We start from the raw sequence: 12,645 nt of genomic DNA on the forward strand, positions 1-12,645 counted from the left end.
AGAGGCAGGGCTGCACATGACTGGCATCATTTTTATTACAAGTAAATGAACTAACACATTAATTACTAATAGTAGGATGCTCTTCCATTTTTCTTCTCAAGGTACTTTTGCTTCCAGTACCAAAGAGACATTTTTGGTATTTGTTTGGCTTCTTAGCCAATGATACATGTCTCTGGGTAGTCTTAACCTCAGCACTTATTTGTGGACAGCAATGTTCATGCCCACGGACATGGAAGGGTGTGGTTTTTCTTGCCCATTCCTATCAGCTCTCTCTCTTTGATTAAGGGAAATACTCAAGCTGCTGGAAGTTAGCAAAGTTAAGGAATCATACAGAGCAGGTTCTGTAGCAGTGTTCTGTTTCCTTACTTTCTTTCTGTTTCTTTTTTCTCTTCTATTATTACTCTGAAAACACTGAGACAGATCCCAAAGATAATGTTTCCATGAGCTGGCAGTCAAAGAAACATCAAAGTCTAAGTCTCCCAGCTTCAAATACCAAGATTCCAAAGAGCCTTCTCCCCTCCTCCGAGGTCTTCCCTACTCATGCTACTAAGTACAGATCTCCATCTGGATTACTGCTGTGGGAATGTCTGATATTCCAAGCCTAATGGCAAACATTCTCTGCTAGCTGTATAATCACAGAATTCTTTAGGTTGGAAAAGATTGGGTCCAACCATTCCCCCAGCACTGCCAATTCCACCACTAACTCGTGTCCCCAGGTGTCACATCCACGTGGCTTTTAAACCCCCGCCCCGAGATGGGGGTTCCACCACTGCCTTGGGCAGCCTGTTCCAGGGCTGGACAACCCTTTCCATAAAGAACTTTTTCCTGATATCCAGCCTCAACTAATGCTACAGAAGAGTCAGCTGTAGCAGTGCTTCCCAGGATGAGATCTCAAAACACCACGGGAAGACATTTTCTTCTCTGCAGCAGACATAAAAGCGCCACCGTGTTGCTTCAGAACTAAAAAGCACATTGATGCTGAGTTTATTGACTTACTCCTTAGTTTGTAAACATTTAGAGCTGCTAAAAACTCGCCTTCACTAGAAGTGTTCAAGAGAAAATGAAGAGGATGAAAACAAAGAAGGGCAGACTTACTCTTCTGATGAATCATTTGCTTTTGTATTGATTTTGACAAGGTAATTTTCCTTCATGACAGCTTCCCATGCCAGGATTTCATTGTCCTCATTTCTTGAGCCTGGGAAATGTATTTGAAGAAAAAAAATAGTTAATTTGTCTTTCCAAAGCCAAGATGCAAAAAGGCTGGGTCGCTGTGTGCATTCAGAGGTTAATGATTCCCTTCTCCACATTCTGAGCACTCGCAGCCCCACTGCCCACCCAGGACACAGCTCTGACAGAGGTGACACCAATGCCTTTCATCGAATGCTCCTGGCAACCAGAGGCACTTAAAAATACAAACTACGAGCAAACATAAAACCCAAAAACCCCCACACAAACAAACAAACACAAACCTTAAAAATCCCCAACCTTACAAGCTCCAAAAATCTTTCTGGATTTTTCTGATTCTTGGTTAACACAGGTGCCTCTGCTTCAACAAGCACAGGATATTCCAGCAAGTTCCCATCTAGGTTTGAGCTTTCCATTTGTTGCTACATTATCCCCTACTGGACCATTAAGAGTAACACATGTTAAGAACCATGATTTTTCATTGAATTGAAACACTCCAGAACAATGAAGAATTGTCTTCTCTAAAAAGCATTTTGTAGTGATGCTGTAAACTCAGGAGTGATACAGAGCAGCCCACTCTGAGGCATGAAAGTCCTCCAGGGTAATACTTCAGCATTTTATCCTGTTCCAAGAGGACAGCACAAACCACACGGGTTTAAATAAAAAAAAAAAATAACTGAGACAAAAGAAGCCCAGAGCTGGCAAATGGCTGAAGATCTGTTTCTTTCACCCAGAGCTCCTCTGACCTCTCACAGCCCTCAACTGTTCTCCCACATTCCATTTAAGCACCCAAATCCCAACCATTTCCAGAGGAGTTAAATGGGGAAGGCAGGATTTTACAACAGTCAATACATCAGTGTGCTTCCTCCACGCAGTTCTCAGTTCTATCATCAGCAAAACCACCATCATTTTCTGGCTCTAATTAATTCTCCCGTTCTTTCAGAGCTGCAACATCAACTTGCATCATTTGAGCAGGAATATCTGCCATCAAACAGCTTCCCCAGCAAGGAATCCACACAGCCAGATCTGGACAGCCAAAATGATTTAGTGCTAAGCAATTTTATACCTCAAAGCAGGCTCTTCCTCCTAAACTAGTAACAAATCCAGCCTGTGCTGCAGGGCAACAGGCAGGTTGCTGATTGATGGGAAGGAGCCTGTCAATTAACTCAACTTATCCTCTCCAAGCTGAGAAAACACTACATTTGTTGGGGGGGGGGGGGGAAGCTTGTTAAAACAATTCCTATCTGTGTCCTCTGACAGAGAAATCAAAGGAGAAACAGCTAGAGAACTGAGTTGCCATGTTTTTGAGGTAGTTTGCTCATTTAGCTACATCCAGAGGGCCAGAAAACTGTTTATTCTCTTTCAGACGCTCCCTAGCAAGCAGAATGAATTACAAAGAAGCCAAACCCACAACCTTGCAAAACTGGGAAACAGCACAGGCAGCCCTTACAGAGTTAGGATTAATTTGAAGTCTTAATTGATTTACATACACGAGGCAGTTCTACCTCGAAATGGCTCAGACAAGAAAGCATTGCATAAATCTCACTTGAAAACTTGAATCTTACTGAAGAGATTTCCAGCAGCACAGAGGATTTGCATGACAGAGCTCTACACTGCCCCTGGAAATTTCCCAGCACGGCACAAAATGTTTGGAATGAGCACAGGATGCCAGGGAGGAACTGCAATGCACCTGCTGCAGAGCTGACTTTGGGGCACTAAGGAAAAAAATGCAACTCACAACAGATTGATGGCTCTTTGCTCTCCTTATTACAGCAGCACTTGAAGCATTTCCTCAGCACCATGAATATGTAGGCAAAGATGACAAAGGGGAAGGGGATGGTCAAGCGGCTGCAGTACTCCTGGACCAGGAAGTAACGCTGGAACTTCCACACCTGGTCGTTGTTCTCCTGCACAGATCCAACAGTGTAACTAGGGGGAAGAGAGAACACACCCAGGGTTAGCTGTTCACCCAAGAGCTGCACCAGAGCCAAGGAACACAGAGAGCATTCCTCCACTGTACCAGGGCATGGCTGTGTAGTCACAGGATCCCACAGCGGTTTGGGTTGGGAGTGACCTTAAAGCCCATCCCATTCCACCCCTGCCATGGGCAGGGACACCTCCCACTGTCCCAGGCTGCTCCAAGCCCCATCCACCAGCCTGGCCTTGGACACTGCCAGGGATCCAGGGGCCTCCCCACCCTCCCAGGGAACAATTCCTTCCCAATATCCCATCCATCCCTGCCCTCTGGCACTGGGAAGCCATTCCCTGTGTCCTGTCTCCCCATCCCTTGTCCCCAGTCCCTCTCCAGCTCTCCTGGAGCCCCTTTAGGCCCTGCAAGGGGCTCTGAGCTCTCCCTGGAGCCTTCCCTTGTCCAGGTGAGCACCCCCAGCTCTCCCAGGCTGGCTCCAGAGGGGCTCCAGCCCTTGGAGCATCCCCGATGGACTCGCTCCAGCAGCTCTGTGGCCTTCTGATGTTAGGGGCCCCAGTCATTCCAAAGGTGGTAACTTTTTATTGAGTAGGAGGCTATTTGGTTTGTTCTCCTTCTTAGAAAGTAATGTGCAAATGGGAGGAACTAAGCAGGAAAAAAAAACCCCTTGAAGTTACAAATCAACCAGAAAAAAATCTGAATAGGGAGGAAATACTCCATGTACTTTTACTACCTCAGTCCTAGGCAATCTTCTTCTAGCCTAGACACACGAAAACAGGATGCTTCTTCACAAGATATTGCATCTTTTTAATTCACCAAATAACTTCCTTCTTAGGAAAAAAACCCAAACCTAAAACTAAAACACTTACAAATAACTTGAAAAGCTCCTGAGATTTTCAGTAGAGGTATTAAGGACACTCCAGGCACGGATCAAACCCACAGCACTAAGCAGTGTATGAACCCAGCAAAGCAATAACCCACAGGAGTGAACAGTGAAAGGCTGCCTGGCCTTTAAATGGCAGATGGATGCTCCCAAAATGTCTGTGCTGGGAGCCTAATGGACCTTTACATGAGATAAATGAAAGCCTTCACCTGGTGGAAATTGTCTTTTTGTTTAAAAGCTAAATACAACTGGTAAAAACTAGGGATTTTTTTACTGGCAAAACAGCAAAAATTAGAGCATTTACCATTGGGTGCTGTATAAGTAAGTGTTCTAGCAAATATTAAAGGTTTTTAGGGTAGATCTGGCTTATTGCTACACCTTCCTTCATTATTGTGAAGTACTCGCACCCTTCCTAGGGAGTATGAGCATGATTGTCTGTCCCCAGGTCCTTGCAGGTCAGGAAAACACAGATGTGCTGCGCCAGTCCTGGCTGCCTTGCCAAAAATCACATTTCTGACTGTCTTTAGAGTCCAGGTCAGCCTGGGGACAAAGGTTCAGAGCTGAGGGGAGAGCAGATCCTACATCTGAGGCATTCTCAGCCCTATCACATGCAAACATCTCAGGCCAGGAAACACTGGCAGTGTCCTTCAGATGGGAGATCCTCTTGAGGAGCACCAAGAGTCCTGTCAATAATCCTGTTGCCAAAGCAAACACCTGCCAAGGTACCATCAAAACACAAAAATAAACCTAGTGGTCCTCAAGAAGGGTGGCCAGAGGTTTTGAGTACTCTTGTTATGTTGTGAGTGAGTGTAAAGCAGAAAAGGAGCAGGGCTAGGAATGGGAACAGAGCCACAGCACTAATGCAACTGCATTCCCAAGTGAGACAGGAGGGCAACACACCCCCTGAAATCTGGTATGAAGGACTTCCCATGATCAACTCAACTCTCTGCCAGAGCTTGCAGTGGAAACAACAAAGATTTCTGGAAGAAGCTGAGGAAGATTTTCCCTGCTCTTGCTGGTCTAGAGATGATGGCACTTTGCAAGACAAAGTCCTTTTCTGTGTCCCAAGGGGATGTGGCCCATCACCTGTAGTGCAAGTCAGAACAATAAATGGCAGGTCCATCAAAGCAGTAACAGACCCATCCTCAGCACAGGGCAGTTCAGGTTAATAAAACCACAGTGCCCTGAAGAGACAGTGATAACAACTCATTTATTCACTCCAGCAAGGTCACTTGGGCAGCAACTCCCACCTGGAAAGGCCCTGACCCAGTGTGGCCCACAGGGGGTCACACCAAGCCCACCATGCACAGGATGCTTAGAGGTGGAGTCAAAGGACAGGCAGCAATCCCTCCCCAGGACCCTGCACCAGCTTCCACCAAGCTGCTGTCAGAGATGCAGAGGCAAGGGCTGGCTCCCTGCTGTTTCCCAGCACTCCACTCCCTTTCCCAGAGATGTGTCAGCAGAGAGCTGGCCGGGAAGCCACCGCTGCGTCGTTACGTACCCGAACATGGCCACGAGCAGGTTCACAAGGAGGATGTTGGTGGAGAGCATGTAAATGCACACGAGGGGAATGGTGATCCACTCCGGGAAGCGGGGCTGGTTGTTGGCATCCAGCTCCACGCACAAAGGCTTGGACTCGTTCCCAGAAAAAGTGCAGTGGTCAAAGTTGTAGGTGGTACCTCAGAGGGCGAGAGGGGAGAGCAAACAGTGAACTCCTCATTCTGCTGGGCCCAGCCCCAGGTCCTGCCCTCATCCCTGTGGCCTCCCCATCAGACTTGGAGGCAAGGGGGCAGCACAGGGCTGGACAACCTCTAAAAGGACAGAGCCTTCCACCCTCCCAGAAGATAAATACCATCAATATCATCAGGGTACTGGCCAAACATGGCCAGGTAGGGCTCGTAGATGACCGACCGGAAGATCCACTCCCAGCGGTGCTCGTTCTTCCTCAGGATGCCTTGCCTGGCCACACCAAAGGCCACCATCCACACAGCGAAGAGGAAGAGGAAGAAGAAGACATCTATCATCTGAAAAAGGACAACAGGCATCAGTGCCCCCCTGCAGGTCTGTTGTGAGCCACGTGTGGCTTTTTGCTCCCACTTTCACCAACGCACACGGTGATAACCTATCGCTCCCATGCGGGGAACTTCAACAGTGTTTATGCAACCATAAAAGCCAGGCATGCTCTGGAACACAGGAGCATCAGAGTGGCATCAGACAGGCTCCACAAAAGCCAGAACCACGTACAAGAACTGTGGCTGCAGCCCCTGCAGCCAGCTATGAGGTGAAAGCTTCTGGAAATGCCACTCTGGATGGCTTCCAACCAGCATTTACAGCCCAGACACTCTGGCCAACAGTTTCGTGAATTTCTAGCACTGTATGAGAGGCTCCTCAGCACCCTCTTCCTCAGGTACTTGTGTGATGGATGCAGTGGAGGACCAAAATCCTTCTCTTGTACCATCTATCATCACTGTCTTGTTAGGGGAACACTCATGTGAGCAACAGAAATACCACTGAAACATTTGAGACATGGAAGACAAAAGCTACTAGGAAGCAATTTTCCTCTTCTGTTCTTCAGCCTGACCCTTATTCTTTCCCTTGGCACCGAAAAATGCCCTGCTCTTAATCAGCTCCCATTTAAATCTTAATTCATCCTGTTTAGCAGATTTAACTTGCTGCCATCATCAGAATGTGCTGATTTCACTCTTAAGGAAAGAAGAGAAAAAAAAAGTGTCACATCATTTATTTAGACACTCTTGAATAGCTGCCAGAATCTTACCATCCTCTGCAGCATAATAATTTTGGGTCCTAGATTCCTGCTAACTGTGAAAATATGGATGAGCCTCAGGGTAAAAACTATGTAGTCCAAACAGAAAATGACTCTCCCAGAATACCAAGAGCTTTCATCAGAGTGAAGCCTGATGGAGACAGTAAAAGAAAACAAAGAGAAGCCTTGGGTGAATCATGCAGAAATCAGAAGAAAACACACTGAAACATTGAAATGGGGAGGGCAAAATGAGTAATTGGAAAGCAGAGCACAGCTATCCTGGGCCCCCACCCTCCCCCATCTAATGACAGGTGACAGAAATGGTTAATGCACACCCTTTCCTCCTTACATGCATCATCCCTGCATTTTCTCTTACCCTTAAAGCTATTAACAGCAAAGGAATTTGTACCTGGAGCTACTGCCATGGCCCCCCACAAGCACCACACTGCACTGAGGCAACAAGGACCAAGTTACAGCTGACTGAACAATTGCTTCGGACAATGTGTTTCCATCATTTCACTGCCATGGTTTTCAACTCACCCCATCATGTAAAACAGCTTCTGGGAGATAATGACACTGTTAGGCTGCTGTAGGGGCAATCACAATCCCCTTAAATACAACACAGAGCCCAGACGGTCATACTAAATAGTCAGTAACAGGAGCCAGAGAAAATCCTAAAGATCTCCTGACCTTTTTATAAGTCCATACTTGGCAATGCTTGGGGCCTTCAGAAAGGACAGGGAATTTCATGAACACATTGCTTCCCCAAAATTTCATTACAGGTTCTAGTCAAAACCCAGCAAGGAAGCAAAGCCATACCATGGATGCAAGAAAAGGTACGACTCACCTGAACACAATCCCTGCTATGAAGTAGAAGATTGCAAGGGTATCCATAACATTCCACAGGTCTGAGAAATACTTGCTGCCGTTCATGTACCACTGGGAAGGGAAGAGAACAGAAAGTAACCCCCACACAGCACAGTTTCCTTGCCCAAGTCGCTTTTTGTCACACAACAGGTACACCAGAGTTCAGATGGCTTTCAATTTCCCCAAAAAGAGGGGTTTAATGTATCCAGCAATGGCACAAGTTACTGGTAACCTCTCTTCTGGGGTCTTGGTGTGACCCATGAAGCACTGTGGGGAAATAGAGGTCACAGTCTAAGGGTAGCTGATGTATCCTGGCTGCTCTTCCTTCCCAGAGCTCATTCCCTAACCTGCCCCCAGCTACAGGCACATGCTTTGGATCCAAGATGCGGATCTAATTTATTCTTTTAATTACGCAGCTCCCCATTTCTGAATTGCAAGCCTAGTGAGAATCTCTGCTCATTCCCAGATTGACTGGCACAGCAGCCTGGATCCAAAGCCTGTGCAAGAACCAACTTCTGGAGTCAATTCAGAGGTGACTTGTAAGAACAAGAAGCTTAATCAGGAGAAACCTCTGCCAGGCCTGGAGAAATAAACTGTGTCCCCAGCCATTATTATTTTTAATTTCAGTTTTCATTGGAATAATCAAAGCTGCAGAGAGTACTGCCCAGTGACTCTCTTAACTGGCATACCCAAGGAAGGTAATTCTGCCCTTAGTATTTCTACAGGAAACAGAAATCAAGGGGAGTTTTCTCCTAGGTGCTGTCTCTGCCCAGTAGCTGCCTAAATCAAACACTCAGGGTTAAAGTGCACAGAGGTTGTGCCGAGCTTCCTTCTCCACTGGAGAGAACAGGGCTTTCCTTCACACCCCACCAGTCTACCCACTCACCTGGCTGGAGGCTACCTCCATGTGGCTAAGGAGACAGCAGGGAAAAGGCCCCTCCGATTTCACTATGGCCACGACAGCTCTAAATGAGACTGAGAGCAGCTCCAGCTACTTACAACTCCCTGGGACCATCAGAGCTGAAATCAGGGCTGAGCCCATGTCTTACAGGTCAGAGATTGCCCCAGACCAAGGGCTGCTTTCTCCCCAAAACTGGTTATTCGACTGCAGCAGCTACAGTGGAACCCCAGGCAAGCTACTCTTACTTAGCCTTGGATGTGAAAACAAAACCTGAGATACCCCTCTCTTCTTTTTTCCTTTAAATATAAAGGACACAGATACAATTTTGATGCAGAGTTAGACCAAGGCATATATGGTCTATCTCAGGGGATGCCAGGGAGGAAATTCCCCGAGAAGTTTAGAGGATCGGGACGCTGCTCTGCATTCTGCTCCGTTTCTCCTCCCCAGGACAACAGCTTTGCAGCCAGAACACTGGCTACAGAACTTTAAATCTTCAATGAAGTCTCTGTTTCAGCTGCCTCCACTGTCAAACTGGTAGAGTCTGGCCACCAGTTACTAATGGGAATTACAGCAGCTCTATCTGCTCAGGGTAGTGAGAAAAAGGGACATTGTGAGCAAAATAAGGTTTCTATCCCTAAGGCTTTCCCCCAGGACTTTTGCTGGGTATATACAGGATGTGCAAGGACAGGTCCAGAGACACCAGAACCTAAATCAGCAGAAACAAACACTCCATTAGCGTTCTCATTGCAAAGAAATCTTTTACTTTCCCCCCCATTTTCTTAGCAAGTAAAGTTGCCATAAACAGGGTTCCACCTTGACTATTAAAAGGGGAAAAGACCACAGGAACATCAGCAGCACAAACATCATCTGAGCTCAGGTAAAAAACATTACTGCAGGGTGGGATGATCCCACAGATCACCCACAAACGCTTGTGGGGCGACTCAGGCCTTACAGGAGAGCCAGAAAGCAGCACTGCACCAAACCCACACACCCACTGCTCTTCTGACTCCCCCAGCATCCTCCCACTGCTCTGACCACAGCCTGGCAGAGACCAGCTTGCCCAAAACCCAACAGATTCCACGTGAAGTGAGGAGAAGATACCAGCTACGTGGCTGTCCATAAAGGCACTCCCACGTGCTGTTCCCACACAAGTGATCCAAAGCTGGTCCCTGAGTCCACACTAAACCAGCAGAAACTGTATAGATGATTAAAAGCTAACAGAAATGCATAAAGATATGTGGCTTATCAGCAAAATAAAAAAATAAAGGGGGTGGGATGTAGAGAAGAGAGGCAGGAATGACCTAATCTAAAGGTATGCACACCAAGATAAACGTGCTAAATCTGACCCTTTATTATCAACTGCTTTGGCAAGCCCAGCATTCCTGGGAAATAGCTGCACTGGCATCAGCTTATCCTCTTGGTGCACAGACACTGCAGCTACAGGGCCACAAGCAGGAATTAAACATCAGAGGAAAAAAATCCCTCGTTGAGCCCTGAGCTGCCTGAACATCTCTCCTAGGAAGTGGTTCCCCTGTCCCTGAGCACCACCCAGCACTGCCTTGGAGGGGAAAAACCACCAGGCTTTGGCTCTAACACTAAACTTTTTGGGGTTGCAAGCGCTGCCTACTTGTCTCACTTCATCACAAAGCAGAATGAAGACCAGCACGTAAAGGATGATCTCCAGGGCCGTGGGTTCCTTCTGGAAATCCATAAGCAACACGTAGGCGAAGAGCAACAGGAAAGCAATGTAGAAGATGACGTTCCAGGAGAAGACCACAAAGGGAGAAGTGAAGAAAGACACATAATACAAGAAGAGTTTCTTACTCTTCTCCACAGGCTTTTTCCTGAGGAATTAAAAGAGGGAAAAGGTCTCAAAGCATAGCTTTTTATGCCTGGAAACATTTGTGTTCTTCAAGGTCAAAGTGAGAAAGGTGCAAAGTCCAGCTCAGGGTGTTACTTTTGAGGTAAGGACATCCCGCCATCCACTGCCCTCAGGCACTCTCCAGTGAACTCGTACATCTTCCAGCTTGGATAGGGCTTGGAGAGACCTGGGCTAGTGGAAGGTGTCCCTGCTCATGGCAGGGGCTGAAACAAGATAAGCTTCAAGGTCCCTTCCAACCCAAACCATTCTGTGATTCTATGATCTCAAATCCAAGATCAGAGTGAAACACTGTCAGAACCTCGTTCAGCTTTTTACTACCTTTATTTAAGACTGACTGAACATTAGGACACGTCCCCCAGAGTGGATGTGGAGTCTCCACCCTTGGAGATATCCAAAACTGGACACAGTCATGGGCAACCTGCTCCAGCTGATCCTGTTAGCTGGATGATCACCCAGCCCGACTTACCCTAAGATTCTACAACTAACTGACTTCCTTTTCCTCTGAAAAAATTTCCCACTAATGAAAAACCAGTTATTACCTGAAGGAGATGAAACCACAGCCTATTAAAGGGAAAAAGAACAGGCACAGTATGATCTTCCAGTTCTTAGTGTCTCTTGAAATCTCTCCATACCACTGCTTAGAAAGGAAATTCTGCAAGGAAGAAGGAAACACCCTCATTTGTTCTAACAGCAACAAAATAACCTAGGAATGCTATTAGAGAACGTTTGATTTGGGAAAAATAAACCCTAAACTTTCAGATTTCCATCAAAATACTTGAGATTCCTGTTTCAACAACACAGAAAGCTTTCTACATCAGTAACAGCATGCTGGCTCCTTAGTGCAGCCATCCTCCATCTACATGATGAGGAGTTTAAAATGAGGCTGAGCAGGACCTGACCTGATTGATGAAACACTTATAAACCACTGCAATATATGCAATGCTCATCCATGCTGGCTGTTACACCCACACTGTGCACACCCAGAGCTGTGCCAGAGCAGAAATCACTTCAGGCAGCCTTTATTACCCAGCTCATTACGATTTATAGCCTGAAGTAAAGGTTTTTGCCTTATGATTTACATCTGTGGGTAAATCAGCCACCCCCTGTTTCCAGAGGGGGAGCCACACCCCCTGTTAGGTCACAAGAAGTACAGTACACCTTTTTTTACACTGCCTTTACCTGTACACCTGGCTGGGCAATAAACTGCTGGTCTTTGGCTTCCACGGCTAGCTCCAGACAGTTGCTCACTCCCCAGGCTTCACAGGAGTAAGTCAGCAGCTGCTCAGCCAGGTCTTCATCGTTGCTGTAGCACTCAGTGAACAGCTCTGGAAGAAAGAAGCAGCTCCACACTGAGCTCCAACTTCAATTTCCCACCAGCTCGGGTGCAAACATCTTCAGGGTAATATTTGTAACATCAAAGCATGAAGACACAAGGCGGCTTCTCATGTTTTCAGCACTGCAGAACGACTGTGCATCGCTTTACAACCCCACTGCACATCTTAAACTTCCATACAGAACTCATGTCTGGATGGAAACCAGAACACTAAATGGACACAGAGAGCACTTAATTCTGCATGAAAAGATTGAGTAAAAAACATTAATTTCTCCTTAAATGATTCGGTAAATCTACTTATTTTGCCCTCTTTTCTTAAATTTCCATCTGGCACTGACCTAATCAATTACAGTCAGTCCCATATTAACAGCTGGGTTGGAAAAGTCCAAATCTGATGCCTTTTCACTGGGAAATGCACTGTTCACTCCTGAGTGACTTGCTAAATCATCAGGCCTGAGGGATGTAGATACCTTTTAAAAAGTCTATCTAAGCAGTTTTTGCTCTGTGGAGTAGGAGATACTCTCTGGAAACAAGCGAGATACTTCCAGTGTGGCCTTGGACTGCTCCTTATAAAGTCACAGAATCATTTAGGTTGGAAAAGACCTCTAAGGTCAAGTCCAACCATTAAGTCAGCACTGTTAGGTCCACCACGAAAACCATTCCCCAGGTGCCAAAAACCAAGGCCCATCCATGGGGATTTTCCAGACATGGCTAAATGAGGCCAGGACAGAACTGGTTTGGTCCTGTGGTGACATCACCTCAGTGAGAAGATTAGACTGGACACTTCCAGAAGCCCTTTCCAGCAGCACTCCTGTGGTTTCCTATTCAGCTGTTTCCAATTACCCTTTACCTGTCACCTGCTCTGACTTGGGGAGGTTTTCTGCACAGGCAAGACATAACCCC

At 46.6% G+C, this 12,645-nt stretch overlaps 1 protein-coding gene across 2 annotated transcripts in view; it reads right to left on the reverse strand.

Annotated features, from left to right (window-relative positions):
- TRPM8 (transient receptor potential cation channel subfamily M member 8) overlaps positions 1-12,645 on the reverse strand; it is a gene marked incomplete at its 5' end in the record, with an annotated part of 33,878 nt that overhangs the window by 4,760 nt on the left and 16,473 nt on the right. The window contains 9 exons of one of the 2 annotated variants that reach the window (XM_082284565.1): positions 1,096-1,195; positions 2,924-3,114; positions 5,497-5,674; positions 5,848-6,019; positions 6,772-6,910; positions 7,607-7,698; positions 10,155-10,371; positions 10,949-11,061; positions 11,589-11,734. In XM_082284565.1, coding sequence (XP_082140691.1) covers positions 1,096-1,195; positions 2,924-3,114; positions 5,497-5,674; positions 5,848-6,019; positions 6,772-6,910; positions 7,607-7,698; positions 10,155-10,371; positions 10,949-11,061; positions 11,589-11,734 — 1,348 coding nt within the window. Of the gene's footprint in view, positions 1-1,095; positions 1,196-2,923; positions 3,115-5,496; positions 5,675-5,847; positions 6,020-6,771; positions 6,911-7,606; positions 9,955-10,154; positions 10,372-10,948; positions 11,062-11,588; positions 11,735-12,645 lie in introns of those variants that run through there. The other variant, XM_082284564.1, reaches the window with a different exon arrangement.

The sequence above is a fragment of the Coloeus monedula genome (assembly GCF_965178545.1).
Source record: "Coloeus monedula genome assembly, chromosome: 7".
In the NCBI taxonomy this organism is placed as follows: Eukaryota; Metazoa; Chordata; class Aves; order Passeriformes; family Corvidae; genus Coloeus; species Coloeus monedula.